We start from the raw sequence: 16,458 nt of genomic DNA, 5'->3' as shown, positions 1-16,458 counted from the left end.
TGATTTTACAACAAGATTATTAATTAGCCCTTTATCATTACATAATACTAGATCTAAAATAGTCTGTCCTCGTGGGCTCCTCGACATACAGCTCTAGAAAACCATCCCTAACACACTGCAGAAACTCATCTTCCACAGCATTAGTGCTCATTTGGTTTACCCAGTCTATATGCAGATTGAAATCACCCATGATTACTGTAATGCCCATGCTAGATGCTTCTCTCATCTCCTGATTAATACCATGCCCCACATTACCGTTACTATTTGGTGGCCTATAAACAACTCCAACCAATGTCTGCTGTCCTTTGCTGTTTCTTAGCTCCACCCAAATAGATCCCACACATTGTTCTTCTGATCTGAGATCCTCCCTTACTAATGCCCTGATCCCATCCCTTGTTATCAGCGCAACTCCACCTTCTTTCCCTTCTTGTCTGTCCTTCCTAAACATTGAATATCCTTGAATATTCAATTCCCAGTCTTGGTCACCGTGCAGCCATGTTCCCGTAATGGCAATTATATCACACCCTTTTACCTCCATTTATGCCTTTAGATCATCTACCTTATTGCAAATGCTGCATGCATTCAGGTAGAGTGCCCTTAACTTTGTCTTTTTGACATCATTCCACATTGGAAGCATACTCAATGCTCTGCTTTGCTTCTCCTGCCTTCTAGTCTCACTACTACTTCCTGTTACTAACTTTACTTACTTCTAGTTTTGGCCACCCCTCAGGTTCGCACTCCCCTGACAAGCAAGGAGGTTATAATTATCAGGTAATTTATGATCCTGTGGCCTTTTCCATTATCTGATATAAAGAGGGGCTGTTCAGATCTAAAACTAAGTGACTGTCAGTGACTATCATATCATGGCTGCTTTATTTATTCTGTACATGAGTGAGGATGCATGAGTTGGAGGAGTTAAGATGGGAGAACTAGGCCCACCAGCAGGATTCTTCTAACTCAGCTGGGGCTGCAATAGACTTCAGTGTTCGACTGCCTGTGCCACTCAACACGACGAAGGGGCCTCCTCAACCCCGGCTCTGTCCATTGCCTCTGGGACGTCCAAAGTGTAAATGCACTGCCCATTTATGGCCTGAACTGTAAGGTGTAGGACAAGGGCCCTGTTTGATCCTTGGCCTGTCTCACGTTAGCTGATCTAAGCTGAAGAGGGTAGGATTGATAATAATCCAGGATTGTCCTGGAATTGAAGATTAATCACCAGATCAGTGCAAATGGGAAATTGTACTGCTCTGAAAAATACAAATCCCTTTCGTCCATATCATGAGAATATTTCCAGGCTTGAGCAACTTCAGTTATAATGATAGATTGGAGAAGTTGGGACTGTTCTCCTTGGATAAGAGAAGGTTGAGTGGAGATTAGATTGAGGATTTCAAACTCAAGAGGGGTGGGACAGAGTAAATAGGGAAAAACTGTTCTCATTGGTGAGAAGATCAATAACAAGAGGGGAAATGTTTAGTGTAGTTGGCAAAGGAAGCAATGTCGATATGAGGAAATTTTTTTTCACACAGCAGGTGATTAGGACCTGGAATGCGCTGACTGAGAATGTGGTGGAGACAGGTTCAATCGAGGCATCAAGAGGGAATTGATGGGCCGACTGGCCCCCTTCTGTGCTGTAACCATACTCTGATTCTGTCCATTCTTTGGCTATGAATTTCCAATTGGTGTGGGAAGGAGGGGTGACGTGTGAATGGGCATGTTGAGTGACCAATGGCAGGAGTGTGGGGGCGGGGCAGTTTGGGGAAGGCGGTCATGTGGTGAAACCACCAGGAATATGTCCAATGAGAGTTGGCAACCCTAGCGGAAGATGTTATGTTGTAATTAACCTTTGAGCCCAGGGGATAGGGAGGAGGAAACTCATCCCATTATCCCATTCCTAACTGACACCTCCTGGAAAATGCACTTGTGTAGATATGAATTCCTTGTGTTTGAATATAATGAGTCTCAGCTCACGTGACAGGTGCCTGCAAAATGTACTTTCAAGAGAAGAAGGAAGATAACTGGATTGACAAGGTGGGACAAGCATTTAAATAGGCCTTGAAATCAGTCCACAAATCACCCGTTTGTCACACTGTGGCCGAAATCATCTGTTCTGGAATCTACGTTCTGTGACCTTAGTGGAAGTGGGAGTGATTTTCACAGGGGTCAGGATGGCTGACCACGTGTGATCTTGTGTTGTTCAGCTCATCGCACATGTATCTGTGAGGAGCTACCGATTCTCATGGCGGGGGGCAGGCAGGAAGTGGCCGCTCCTGCTGTTAAGTCACGGGGTCGGATGTCCAGGTGCCATAATTAAAGGGCACCCTGACAGCCTGCCTTATCCCTTCCACCTTTCCCCGGCCACTGCTCCACCCTTCCCCTCTAACCCCTCCTCCCTTCCTTGGTAATCCTCCAAGCAACTTGCACTGCCACCACCCAGGCTCAAACACACGCTGGCACTTACAGACACTCCCCAAAGAGGACAATGCGATGACAGCTCACTGTTAATCATGGAAGAAGTCTACCTCGCCAGGTGCATTCCACTTACGTGCAATTGCAAAAGTGAATTTTCTAATTTCTCGCTGGTGGGAAACTTAATTCCGGTGAGGTGGCCTTTTAACGAGCTTCCCGACATTGTTTGTCGGGAAGCTTGACTCACCTTTAAAGTCCCAGGAACATAATTGCTAAAGTTCATCCCACCTTCGGGAAATTGATTTTTGGCCTCACTCCAAATCCATCTGGCAAGCTTCCCATTACCGGCAGGACTGCAGGATTTTAGAGTCATAGAGGTCTACAGCACAGAAAAAGGCCCTTTGGCCCATCGAGTCTGCGCCAGTCAAACAAGCACCGAACTATTCTAATCCCATTTTCCAGCACTAGGCCCATAGCCCTGTATGCCATGGCATCGCAAGTGCACATCCAAATACTTCTTTAATGTTATGAGGGTTTCTGTCTCTACCACCCTTTCGGGCAGTGAGTTCCAGATTCCCACCACCCTCTGGGTGAAAAAATTCTTCCTCACATCCCCTTACTTTACATCTATGCGCCCTGGTTATTGATTCCTTCACCAAGGAGAAAAGTTCCTTCCTGTCTACCCTATCTATGCCCATCAGAATTTTATACACCTCAATCATGTCCCCCCTCAAAATCCTCTGCTCCAGGGAAAATAACCCCAGTCTATCCAATCTCTCCTCATAACTAAAACTCTCCAGCCCAGGCAACATCCTGGTAAATCTCCTCTGCACTCTCTCTAGTGCAATCACATCCTTCCTATAATGCAGATTCCAGAACTGCACACAGTACTTTAGCTGTAGCCTAACCAGTGGTTTATGCAGTTCCAGCATAACCTCCCTGCTCTTATATTCTATGCTTCAGCTGATAAAGGTAAATATCCCATATGCCTTCTTAACCACCTTATCTTCCTGTCCTACTACCTTAAGGGACCGGTGGACATGCACACCAAGCTCCCTCTGATCCTTGGTACTCCCCAGAGTCCTACCATTCATTCCCATGCCTTGTTTGTCCTGCCCAAGTGCATCACTTCACACTTACCCGGATTAAATTTCATTTGCCACTGATCAACCCATCTGACCAGCCTGTTTATATCCTCCTGTAATCTAAGGCTATCCTCCTCATATCCCTCTTTCTACCTATGTCACTAGTACCAATATGTACCACAATCTCTGTCTGTTTGCCCTCCCCCTTTAGAAACGAAGTGGAGTTCCTTTCACATGTGGTGTAGGCTCCATCGGGAGTGCTTGGCGCATCCTTTCTTGTAGATTTGTTTCCCTTTTTCTGAGGTGGTCTCCTAATTATCCGACCTTCAACCAATAAGTGATAGGAAAGAGGTTCTACCACTGCACCAACTTCACCTGATAGCCATTTGGGCCCATTTCCAAAGGTTTTTGCAAAAACTGTGCCTCTAACAGTGAAGTTTCTTTCATGGATGTGGTAATCGTGTCCATTTTTCTGGGTCTCCTGACTTCTCTACCTTCCCCCACTAAATTCGGCCTTGTGAGACTCAAACATGTCCGGAGATGTCTCTTCATCTTTGCCCTCCATTTCGGCTTAAATGCAGTGAGGTCTGAGGACCAGTATTCAGATCTCTACGTGTGCTTAGGCCTGAACCTACTGAATACGTTAACTGCACTGAGCCCATGAAGTAAAGGATGCCAAGCGAGAGCCTGCCAGAATAAAATGGGCCAATATTGGGCCAACAGCAAGGCAAGTTGGTTGAGGTGTGTTGGATCTTGTGGATCCTCATCGCACACTTATTGTAAGTGGTGGCCCATACTATAGATAGAGTTGATCAGCAGACACCTCCTAGGTGGAGGGTGGAAAACATGTTTATTTACAAAGGTACTCAGCAGCAACTATTTGTGTGCTTTCAGTTCAAACCCTATCTCCATACTATTGACTACTAATGACAAACGTAGCCCACGCTACTCTTCTATTGGTTACTCAAGATCATGTGACCTTCCTTAACAGCATTCTTCTTAAAGGCATATTACACAATAGATAAACCATAATTACCACATCCCTCCCCCTTTACTCAGAAATACATTTTATATTTACAAGTACAGTTTTCTCAAGATAACAAATTATTTACACTATTAAGTAATTTACACATTCATTCTTCCTTGGGGTTTCCTTATGCATGTAGAATGTCTCAGCTCTACAACTTCAGGTGTTTTGTCAGGAACCTCCTTTTCCAGAGTTGCCTGAACATCAGGTGCTTTGGTGGGCACCTGCAGATCTATATCCTTAACTCTTGTAGGTACATCAGACACATCAGACATGTCTGTACTGGGTTGAGTTCTCTCAACAGGAAACGTTGGTCCTGCCGTGAACACTGGTGGAATCATTTCTTGGCGATTCATTTTTTCCTTAGGTGACCCACATGTCTCCGTATGACTCGGCCTTCTATCTCCATGTCATAACATGTGCACTTATTTCACCCAGTAACCGCTTTGGTCCTTTTCCAAAGTTCTTTGTGTATGCTGTCTCTCCCACGGTAAACTTCCTCTTAATACTATGCCAGTTGTGACCAGTTTTCTGATTTCCCTGACTCCTTTCTACCTTCCCCCCTAAATTCAGCCTTCTTAAACTCAATCTCATCCTGAGACAGTGCTTCATCAATAATCCCGCAGGTGTGCCACTTGTTGTGTGAAGGGTGGTCCTACAATGAAAAAGAAAGCATGCTAGCTTGGTTGCTAAGGAACCTCCAGTTAACTTATTCATGCCAGCCTTGAACGTTTGAACCGCCATTTCAGCCAGTCGGTTTGAGGAAGGGTGGTACGGTGCAGTTTTTACATGAGCGATACCATTGATGCTATTGAACTGTTGAAATTTAGCACTTGTAAATGCTGTGCCACTATTAGAAATGACGTAGTCCATGAATAACAAAACTTTGATGTAGCTTCTCAATTGTAGCTGAATTGTGGTGACTTCACCTCCTATATGTCCATTCATTTTGACTTGGCATCAACAATGGGCAGAAACATTGTTCCTATAAAAGATCCCACATAGCCAATGTGTAATTGTACCCATAGCCCTCCTGGCCACTCCCAAGGGTGTAACAGAATGGTTGAAGGTAACTTTTGCAGTTGCTGACATTGCACACAATTGTTCACTAAAATCTTTATTTCGCCATCCATCCCAGGCCACCACAGATAGCTGCGTGCTATTCTCTTCATTCGGGAAATTCCTGGATGTGCACTGCATAGTTCAATTAACAATGGCTTTCTTCCCTTTGAAGGAACTATCACTTGTGCTCCCCAGAATAAGATGCCATCCTGACTGGTTATTTCATGTCTTCTGATGAAATATAGATTCATTTCATTAGATATGGGCTCTTGTGACCAACCGTGAAGCACTTGTTCTCATACTTGAGCTAGGACTGTGTCCTGACTGGTCCGGTCCCTGATCTATCGAGCACATACCGGCGAGGGATATAAGAAATTTAACAGTAAAACAAGTTCTTGTGGAACTGGGACATCCTCGTCATTTCCTTGTAAAGGCAAATGATTAAGTGCATCGGCGTTTGCAATTTGATTTCCAGGCCTATGTACAAAAGTGTACTTGTATGCTGCCAGGATTAAAGCCTTATTTTGTGTTTCTGTGTCTCCTTTCTAGTGCTGACCGGAAAATCCTTCTTTTCAACTTCAATATTGGTCAGACTACTCTCAGCTGCGAGCTCGACTTGAGTGAACTCGATGGTTGGGTCACCCAAAATTCCATCATCTGTCTGCTTCTTAGAAAATTTTGCAACTTTTGCCTCCAAAGCCTTTTTGGCTTCACGTAGCTGATTCTTCAGCTCTTCCATCTCTTTTTTTGTATTTTTTTGCTGCCTCCTGGAAAACTGAGCATCGTTGTGTCTTCTCTGCCAACTCACCCTTCAGTTTATTCAGAGAAGTACTGAATTCTTCCTGTTTCTTTTCCTATTTCCCCAGCCAAATTTAGACCTGAGGGAATCTTGTCATGTGTGCAGGTCTTTCAGCAGGTTTTCTTTTTCCTTTCGAAGGTTGCTCACCTCGTCTCGAACTCTGTCATCAAACAGGGTTTCTTTGAGTTTCTCCTGCTGTTCTACCATGTTTTGGATTAAGATAGCCTGCTTTTCTAAAGGTTGTTGAGTGCTTACACACTTCTCTTCAAAAACAGGAACATTTCCAGCTTCCTTTCGGAATCTTGGTGGCCAATCAAGGTTGATTTCCCTGAGCCAGTTTCGCCCCAGAAGGCTTGGTCCTCTGCCTGAATACCAACACTGGTATCTTTGCTGATTCACTTCCGTAATGGACAGTTACCCTACTTATGCCTTTGACTTAAATGTGTATGTTTTTAATTGGGTAGTAGTTTCTTCTAAATTTAATTGACGTTCAGCATAATTCAGACATCTGAACGTATGTTCTCCAATTACTGTAGTGGAAGCTCCTGTGTCCACTTGCATTCTAACATGGCTGCCATTTTCTTTTGCTGTTACATATATTGGTTCTGTCTTTCCAACCTTCAAATTGAACAACGAATAAATATCTGAATTTGTTGTTTCAGGCTCTTCTACACTGGAGATCTCACTGGGGTGTTTTCCTTTGTTTGAAAGTCTGCTTGACTCTTTCCTTGCACTGTCTCATTATCTGTCCATTTTTATGACAATAAAAAATTCGATTTTTTTAAATTGCCAATTGTTAAAATTCTGCTTGTTTCCACCTCTATTGAAATTATTCCTTGTTTTCACTGCTAACTTATCTTTCCTAATTTTCTTGCTAGTGGGGGCTGTTTCCTGCTGCTTCGATGAGACTTGCATTTTCGCGCCCTTTTTGGCTGAGGTTTCCTGCTTATTGTGGAGGACGGCACCATTTTGTGTCCCCTGTGTTGCTTTTGAATCTCTTACTGCACTTTCAATGGGCCAGTGCTATCTATAGTGCCTTCTTACAATCCAAACTTGTTTCGGACAATAATCTCCTCTGAATTGTGTCCTCATCCATGCTGCACACTAAACGATCTCTGACAATGTCGTTTAGAGATGTAGCAAACTCACAATGTTCCGTCCATTACTTCAAACTTGTCACACAACAAGCAACTGTCCACCCGGGGCTCTATTTCTTGAGTTAAACTGGAGCTGTTGCATCATTACTGAAGGCTTTGGCTGACAATGACCCTTCACGAGGTCCACCAGTCAAAACTTTTCAAATCTGGGACACTGAGTGCTGTCAAACTTAGGATCACCCGCCTCTTCTCTTCCCCTGTAACCTCGTTCGCTTGGAAAAAGGTGAGGTGTTCTATGTAATGAGACCAATCGTCCGTGGCTGGATCGAAAGAATCAATTCTTCTGAATTGCGGTATTCTGAGAGGGGTTATTTCATCGATTTGAATGGAACCTACTTACAATTACTGTGCGAGGTACAGCCTGGTTTCATTTCTCTTGATTTCTTCCGTTAACTTGTTTTATCCTCACTTTATCCTCATCGCCAGTTTGTGGGATCTTGTAGATCCTAGCCGCACGCTTGTTGTAAGTGGTGGCCAAGTTGGTACTATAGATAGAGTGGATCAGCAGACAATTCTTAGGTGCAAAATGTTATATTTATTTACAAAGGTACTCAGCAGCAACTACATGTGTGCTTTCACTTCAAACCCTATCTCCATACTATTGATTATTAACTACAGAGGTAGCTCACGCTACATTTCTATTCGTTACTCAAGATCATGTGATCTTCCTTAACAGCATTCTTCTTAAAAGTATATTACACGTTAGATAAAATCATATTTACCACAGGGTGGTAGGGCTTGATCAAGGGCAGAGGTTTCCCAGGGCGGCAGTGGCCAAGATTATTTTTGGATAGGATAGGACATCAAAGGTTACGGGGAGAAGGCGGGAGAATGGGGTTGCGAAACTTATCAGCCATGATTGAATGGCGGAGCAGACTCAATGGGCCGAATGGCCTAATTTCTGCTCCTATTCTTATGGTTTTATGGTCTTATGGTCTTATTTCTATAGGGCCTTCCTACTCTCCAGCTGTAAACCCTAGAGAAATGGCTGGAGCGGCTTTATTTAGTTGCTTATGTTGCTTTAGTTGCTTCAAGGTCAATGGAGCATAAATCCATCATGGAAAGATGGAAAAAAGGATTCCCTGATAGTCCCTCTGAAACCTACACGGCTCCTTTCCAACCTCGGTGCTTCTTAAGGCAATGTACCTCAGTGAGATATTTTTGCCATTACACTTATTAATTAGGCCTCGACCTTGAACAGCTATGACCAAAATATTCTGCAGTATTAGAAATGTACAGCTGAAATTTGCTATCAGCAGTATTAGCCGACAAAACAACAAACTCCTCTGTAGGACATTCGTTTGTCTGCTATTCTGGGGGAGAGATGAACACTTCAGTCGGACTAGCTGACAGAGACATATGGGTGGCATTTGTCTTGCAGAGGGCCCCATGCAAAGGTTCAGTTTGAGACCTGTTTGTTTTGCCATGCAAAGATACTTGATACGACTGACTTAATCCGGTACCTATATCAGCTGTTCTGTGCTTTTTCACCTGTTTATTTGCCAGACTTTTGTTTAAAATAAAGACATTTTGAAAATGATTTGTAAAAGAATCAAAGGTGATGCCAGGAAAAATGTTCCCCCCACAACATTCATTTTTACACTGCATGTTTACATAGGATATACAGCACTGAAACAGGCCATTCAGCCCACTCAGCCCATACTAGTATTTATGCTCCACTCATGCCTCTTCCTGATTTTCATCATCCAAATCTATCATTGTAATGATCTATTCCCTTTTTTCTCATGTGCTTGACTAGCTTTACCTTAAGAGCATCGATACTATTTGCCATAACCCTCCCTGTAATAGCAAGTTCCACATTCTTACCACTTATTGGGTAACAGAGTTTTTTCTGAACTCGCTATTGGATTTCTTGGTGACTATCTTATGTTTGACGACCTCGAGTTATGCTTTTGCTCCGGCTTTAAAGACCATGATCAAGCCATTTCCCCAGCCTTCTTTTTTCAAGAGAAAAGAGACCCAACTGTTCATCCTTTCCTGATATGTATACCTATGCATTTCTGGTATTGCTTTTGTAAATCATCTCTGCACTGTCTCCAGTGCCTCTACACCCTTTTAATAACATGGCTACCAGAACTGCACACAGTACATTTCAGTCTGGTCTAATCAAGGTTCAATAGGTCTAGCACAACTTCCCTACTTTTCGATTCTGTCCCTCTGGAAATAAAACCTGGTGCTTGGTTTGCTATTTTTAATAGATTTCCTAACCTGTGGCACAATTTTTAATGATTGATGTATTTGTACTCCATGATCCCTTTGTTCCTCTACCCCACCTAGACTTATGCCTTCCAAGTAATAAGTGATCTCCCTATTCTTCCTGCCAAAATGTACTATCTCACATTTATCTGTGTTAACTTCCTATGCCAATTATTTGCTGTGTTCTGGAATGCCCTGTCTGAAAGAACAATGGAAGAAGATTCAACAGCAAGTTTCAAAAGGGAATTGGCAATACTCAAGTTCTGCATTACCAAATTAGATATTTTACAAATCTCCAAAATTTACTCCATTCAGGAAAGCAATTGCAGCTTAGCTTGTTCCTTTTCTGGACCGGGAAAGTTACATTAACATTGTATCTCCTGCCAGAGCAAGATGGCAGTGCAAGATGACCACTGATGCCTGTCTGGTCATGCGCACTTGTCAGTGCATGCGCAGAATTCAATAACATCATTTGCAGGAGACAGAAATCCACCCTTATAAATGGTGACAGCTTCTTTTCGGCAGGCTTCAAGCTTGTAATAATGAATCTTACTTCATTACCCATGTATCCCCAAAATGATTTTTGCCACTCAAAAAAAAAAGATGCAGCCAGGTAGTCCATCCGCTGAACTCATTAAATGGCTGGTCTGAAATTTCAACTAATACCATGCTTCCTGAGCCCCATGGGGGTGGCGAGCACTCGGGGGTGCAGTCACTTCCCTGTCTCTGTCTCTCCTGCTTTCTCTCTCTCTCACCCCACATTTCATCTCCTTGCTCTTTCCAGCCCTGTCTGAGAGGTTCGGGATGAGCTGTTGATGGAGGGGATTGTTAAAAGTGTTAACTTGATTCTGCTAGCATTACAATATTTGTAATTCTAGGGCCAGTGATGGCCTTGCTGCACATTGCCCCCTATAAAGATGGCGGCCATGCATGTGCCCGGCTGCACATTGCCCCCTATAAAGATGGTGGACGTACATACAACTCACATGTGTGGCATTGGCAGCAAGCAGCCTAACATTAACATTGCTGAAAAAAGAGGCATGCTGTAGAAGTTTTGACAACATGTCTCTTTTTTCAACAATGTATTAACAATGATGACATAATTTAAAGGGTACGTGAATGCTATTAAGTATTGGCCTTATTTTCTGCGATGCGTTAAATGGACAATTAATATGCAAATCCAGCAAGTTCTTAAAAATAATGAGGATAAGGGTGAAATACCATTTGCTGAAGCATAGAGGTGTGAATAGATCAGCAAGTTCCAGGCATGCATAACTCAAGACATGTCTCTGAGCTGCTATCTGATTTTCACATTAATCATGGCGTGTGTCATCAACACAATGTTATAGACCAAGCAGGATCTGTTTCAATCATTCACAGGTCAGAGGCAACAGTAAGTTCATCAACGCAACCCACTACATTTATGGCATGAAACTGTTTTAATTAATAAGATATAACTGGCCTCTTGGAATTTTCCTTTGGGAAACGTTTGGCATCAAAGAAAGGACCTTCTCTATCCTAAAAGCGAGTGGGATAACAAATTTAAATCCGAGAATATTAAGCTCAGGAACGTGCAGTTAGAGCATGCACTGTTTACAATTGAGAGTGAGGCTGGAATGCAAAGAGGGGGGGAGGGAGAGGGGCACTGAATTTCTGAAACCCCAGCAGAAATTTAAGCATAATTAAAAGAGGACAGCTTTACAAACATCCAAGTGATGACAGACAGGAAAAGACTCCCTGGCCTAACCAGTCGGCTGTTGCTCAGTTGTGCTACCATCTGCATTACACAATATGTACACCCCCTACCTCACCCAAAACTATGTGATCTACTGACTACTGTCAGGACTAGTGAGTGATTACTTCTTTCTGACACGTGGCCAGATTTAGTGGCCAGATGTGAACCAAATGTCACTCAACGTTCGTTACACTTAAACTACAGACTTTCTTTGGGATTTTACACTGCAACTTGACACACAGAATCAAAATAGTGTAGCATCTTCTACAGATGATCTGGGACTCATATGAACTGTGCAAGCCATGCAGCTCTCCTCAAGTGATCAAATTTGCTGAGGCTTGCAGAGCCTGAACCAGGGAGTGTAAGTTTAAATATTTAATTCAATGTGAAATCATTTAAAGAAAGCTAAATGAAGAGAGGGAAGGAAAGATCAGATTAAGAGGGAGAGATAAAAGAGAGAGAAAATAAAAAAAATGTTTTAAAATCCCTACCAGTAATTCAAATAGGAAAGAATAAAATTCCACACTTGCCAAAGTACATTTTCAGGGCAAGAGAGGTTGTTTGGCAGTTATTAAGACTTACAATGCCATTAAAAATGAACTTAAACTTGAAGGGATGAGCCCTAACTTTTTCTAGTGTGTTTATTGGGTAAGTACTGCAACTTAAAGCCCTTATAAAGATTTCAAACCCTAGTCTCTCGGCAAGATATTGATGAGTAATGCTTGTGGAAGAGCAGCACAACTTGGGGCAGCAACCTCCCGATAGCCATCTTTAATTGTGCATGCATGGGATTTGCATCCCAATTTACTCCATAATACGGATGAGTATTACAGTGTCAGAACTTTTATTAATGCAAACTACTGAGATTCGTGCATTATCTATTTTATATTTTATTTTTTATCATTGCCAAAGAGCTGGCAGAAACCAGATGGGTTGAATGGCCTCCCTTTCTGTGCTGTATGATTTGTTTTGCTTCATATAAATAAGCACTTTGGATCCACTCAGGATCATTGATTAGTTGGCATAACCCATGTATTAGCACGGGTTACACAATCCCAACATTGTCCTTGAACACAGCAAAATCATAGGAATATTTTAACCATTTGATTATATTGCCAACAACCTCTAGCCTACAATGTCATCACACATCTAGTTTTCAACAACCTTGTAAGAATTGAAGTGCAACTTTTTTCAAAATACATTTCCATTTTGTTGTACATCTGCCATGAAAATACTAATGATAGTTCAAGAGACAACATCATCTATTATAATAAATCATGAAAATTTCATTAAGTTTGAGTTGAGTGTTATAAAACAAAATATTAATTGAATATTGGGCAGCTTGGTGTTGAGATGCGTGATTAGGCCATTATTGTTTTTCATTGAAGATTGGAAACAGCTGGATTCTTACAGTTCAGGACAACTTTGTACACAAGTCAAAATTGAGCCTAGTTAAAAATACTCTAACGCTGCTTCCACATTTGTATGTCAAAGGAATTTCACATGGCCTCCAATCGACTGTTTTTGCAGGAAACCTTTGCCCCAAGAACTGAATTCTTAGAGACATGGGATACCACATCTACAGGCCTTGCAAATGTCACACAGCTGAAGCTTGAGGACATTTGGTAAGACTCTCAACTTTACAGCCCCGTTCGCCCTCGACCTCCACCCCTGCTAACTAGTTGTCCCAATCACAGAAGCTGCTATTATTAAACATTCCCAAAGGCTCCTCCCACCCAACCCGTTCTCTCTGTAGTGAGATTATTCATCCTCGCAAAGTAGCTGTGCTTTTAATTAAGATCACCTGTGTCAACATCTCAGGATGGAGATCAAAATCAGGCTGCTCTCTCTTCTGGCGAAGAACCATAAGAGAAATTACCCCAGTGTCCAATCCCTCAGTGATCGCTGCTCGGTCCAGTTCACAATGATTCTAGCCCCTTCTCAATGGGGAGGGCTGGTAGCTCCAGCAAGGCCTATCATTTTGGACGCGAAGTGTTAACCTTTGTCTTCAAAGCACTTATCACCTACAAACTACAGGCTTACTGCAGACTCACAATGAGAACTCGGCTGAAGGGAAACAAAACCGGCGCCTTTCCAATTGTAGCCAAAGCAGCACCAACTACTTTGCATTTATATAGCGCTTCACGGGGCCAATACTGAAAAACATCAAGCTCCAATCCGCATAAGTAGATATTAGGACAAATGAGCAGAAGCTTGGTTTAAAAGGTAGATTTTAAGCAACGTCTGGAAGGAGAGAGAGGTCACGAGGCAGTGAGGCGAATTGAGGGAATTCCGGAGCTTAAGGCCTGGGCCTCTAATGGCACAGCCACTAATGGAGGAGTGATTAAAATTGGCGATATGCAAGAGGTCAGAGAGCAGGGATCTTGGAGAAACAGCAAGTGCTGATAAAGAAACCGCCCAACATTGGTGGATAACATTCGATTTTCCGACTTTTGGACTATTATCTTTCCTTGTTCCTTCCTGAAAATCCCCATAAACCATAGTTTCCAGTTTCAGCATTGCAATAGTGCTCAAACAAAAGGAACCTTTTGCATACCGATGTACACAAATGTACAATAGCACAGCACAACTTAAAACTGTAAAAAAAGTGAGTAATAAAATTATTTAGAGACAATTGGCATGTAGCAGTAAATCATTTTCCAAGATGATTTTAACAACCAGGTTCTAAATGACAGTTTATACTTTATTCTGAAAGTGCAGTGAACTAAGAACTGCCCTTTGATAATCATGTTTTAAATGACAGCACTCCAATCAAAAATGTGGAATAAAGGAAAAATCAATGTAGGACATAAAACAAAACTGGCTTACAATTTTGTAAAACTTATCCAGGGTCTAAAGTTTAACGCAGCTCCTGTAAGTCTTTGATATTTAGAACTAATAAATGAATCCTAGTTTGACTGTTGCTGATTTTCTGTGATAGGTCATTAGTGCAGTGAAAGCTGCTGATGTGCGCTCAAAGGGTTAAACTCAGCAGCTAAGTCTGAAGTTTAAAGCTCTGTTCTCAGCAGGGTAAATGCTGTTCGGAAATGTCGCTCACACACAGCAATCCAGCTCAAAATTTGAGCCCCTGCCTTAATCTCTTTTCTTTAATTTGTGACAAGAGTTTCCTCAGATTCGAGCTTACTTTTACAACTCTTTCAAAGAAAAGGCTCTGATTACCTCTGGGCAAGGAACGTTAATATAGAATAAAACAACAACTAGGCAGGAGCAGTCAAACAGCAACACTCAAATAATAGTCACGACCTGCTTCTGCTCACCATGCCAGACGAGAGAACATTTTAACACAAAGATTGTTAGAGATTCTTATGGCCTACCAATGAAGGTGCCTGATACAGGCACATTCACGTCCCAGCTGGCTTCTTTTAATGCCCTGCCTCCTCCCAGCTCTGTCTCCCAAAAAGGTAGGCACTTGCCACATGGGCTGAATGAGCTGAAAAGTTACAAATCTGCCAGAAAGGAGAAAGAGAGAATTGACTTACTGCTATGGCTTGGAGTCTTTGCTTCTGCAGTTCAGCCTCTGCCATCCTAGAAGAGGGATACAGAACAGTGTAGTCACAAAACAGACCGTAGCTATAGCACTCAGGTAGATTGAAAAAAGGGGAGGTGGAGGTGGGAGGCGGGGGTGGGGGGTTGGGGAGGGGAAGGGGGGCGAGTGTGGGAGCTGGGTAGGAGTTCTTTCTGCTGGGTGTTACTGCCGATTAGATGTACTGTAAAGACTCATTTCAATCACTGGGTCAATGCTTGCTTCAGTTGTAATGTAACGGCATTTTCTCCACACTGCTGTCACAAGCCTTGTATGTGCAATGAAAAGGAGCTGAGCCGAGGGATAGCTGGCATGTCTATCATTTTTCTGCTTTGACGTGCCTCTGGGTGTTTGCTCCTCCTAGATTAGGGTTATGGCAGAGGGGGCCTCGCCGTTGGGAGGTGTGTAGCAATGACCCGCGTGTGGGAATGTGCCACAGTATGTATGGCAGGCAAGAGATTGCAGCTATAGTTTGTATGAAAAAGAGAAAGGGAGGGAACATGAACACCCATGAGGAATCACTCTAAAAATAATTCAGTCAGCCCTTTATCTTTTCTGCTCATTTTCCAGATCTGTTGCCAACTTCCACTTTGTTAGAACTCCTTCTGTGTGATTATAAGTCGGTAACTCCTTTCTGGACGTGACAAGCTCCTACTGTTGACATCACTCGCTGAGTTCAAGAGCCTAAAATAATCTGTCATGCCTTTTTGTTATATCTGTTATTATGCCTTTTTGTAAATATCGTAATAAAAAATATAAATTATTGAACAAGCCTCAGAATTGTGAAAAATAGAATCAGTATTGTTGAAAAAATATTTTTTTTGCCGAAGATTTTTGTTTTGCAATCATCAGGACAATTCGCACGGATACCAAATGTAAAGGGAACAACAATTTACACTGTGTGAGAAGAGAGTGCTGATTGGTTGATAAGTGGAATCTGATTGGTAGAACCATTGCCATGGAGAATACACCAGTTGATGATGACTGACAGTTAACTGCCAAGCATTGTTTGAAATTTAAACCAGCCAGCTTGACTCTGATTGGTCAAGGCATTGCCCTGAGGAATGAACCAGTGAATGGCTGTCACTTATTTTGTTTAGCTGAAACAGGCACAATGTGTGTACGTGTTTTTTCTGTTTGCAAAGGACAGGGCCCTGTTTATTAAGATATGTAGCTTCCAGTACACGCAAATGTGTCAAACTGCGAACCCAACTGACAATCTTCAATTGGTTGTCAGCGTAATTCTCAGCACACTGAGGATTATTGTAGAAAGTAGAATCACACAGTGCAGAAGGAGGCCATTCAGTCCATCATGCCTCTGCTGGTTCTTTGAAAGATCTATCCAATTAGTCCCACTCTTCTCGTCTTTCTCCATTGCTCCGCACACTTTTCCTTTTTGAAAATTAGCACTGAATATGCTTCCACC

General features: G+C 42.5%; 1 protein-coding gene across 1 annotated transcript in view; it reads right to left on the bottom strand.

Moving 5' to 3' along the window:
- palm2akap2 (palm2 and akap2 fusion) overlaps positions 1-16,458 on the bottom strand; it is a 240,210-nt gene that overhangs the window by 135,312 nt on the left and 88,440 nt on the right. Inside the window, exon 2 of the mRNA XM_041186767.1 lies at positions 14,989-15,034. Within this exon, the coding sequence (XP_041042701.1) occupies positions 14,989-15,034 (46 nt within the window). The remainder of the gene's footprint in view (positions 1-14,988; positions 15,035-16,458) is intronic.

Source organism: Carcharodon carcharias, chromosome 4 (assembly GCF_017639515.1).
Source record: "Carcharodon carcharias isolate sCarCar2 chromosome 4, sCarCar2.pri, whole genome shotgun sequence".
NCBI lineage: Eukaryota > Metazoa > Chordata > Chondrichthyes > Lamniformes > Lamnidae > Carcharodon > Carcharodon carcharias.
This window is presented reverse-complemented; position numbering and strand designations above follow the sequence as displayed.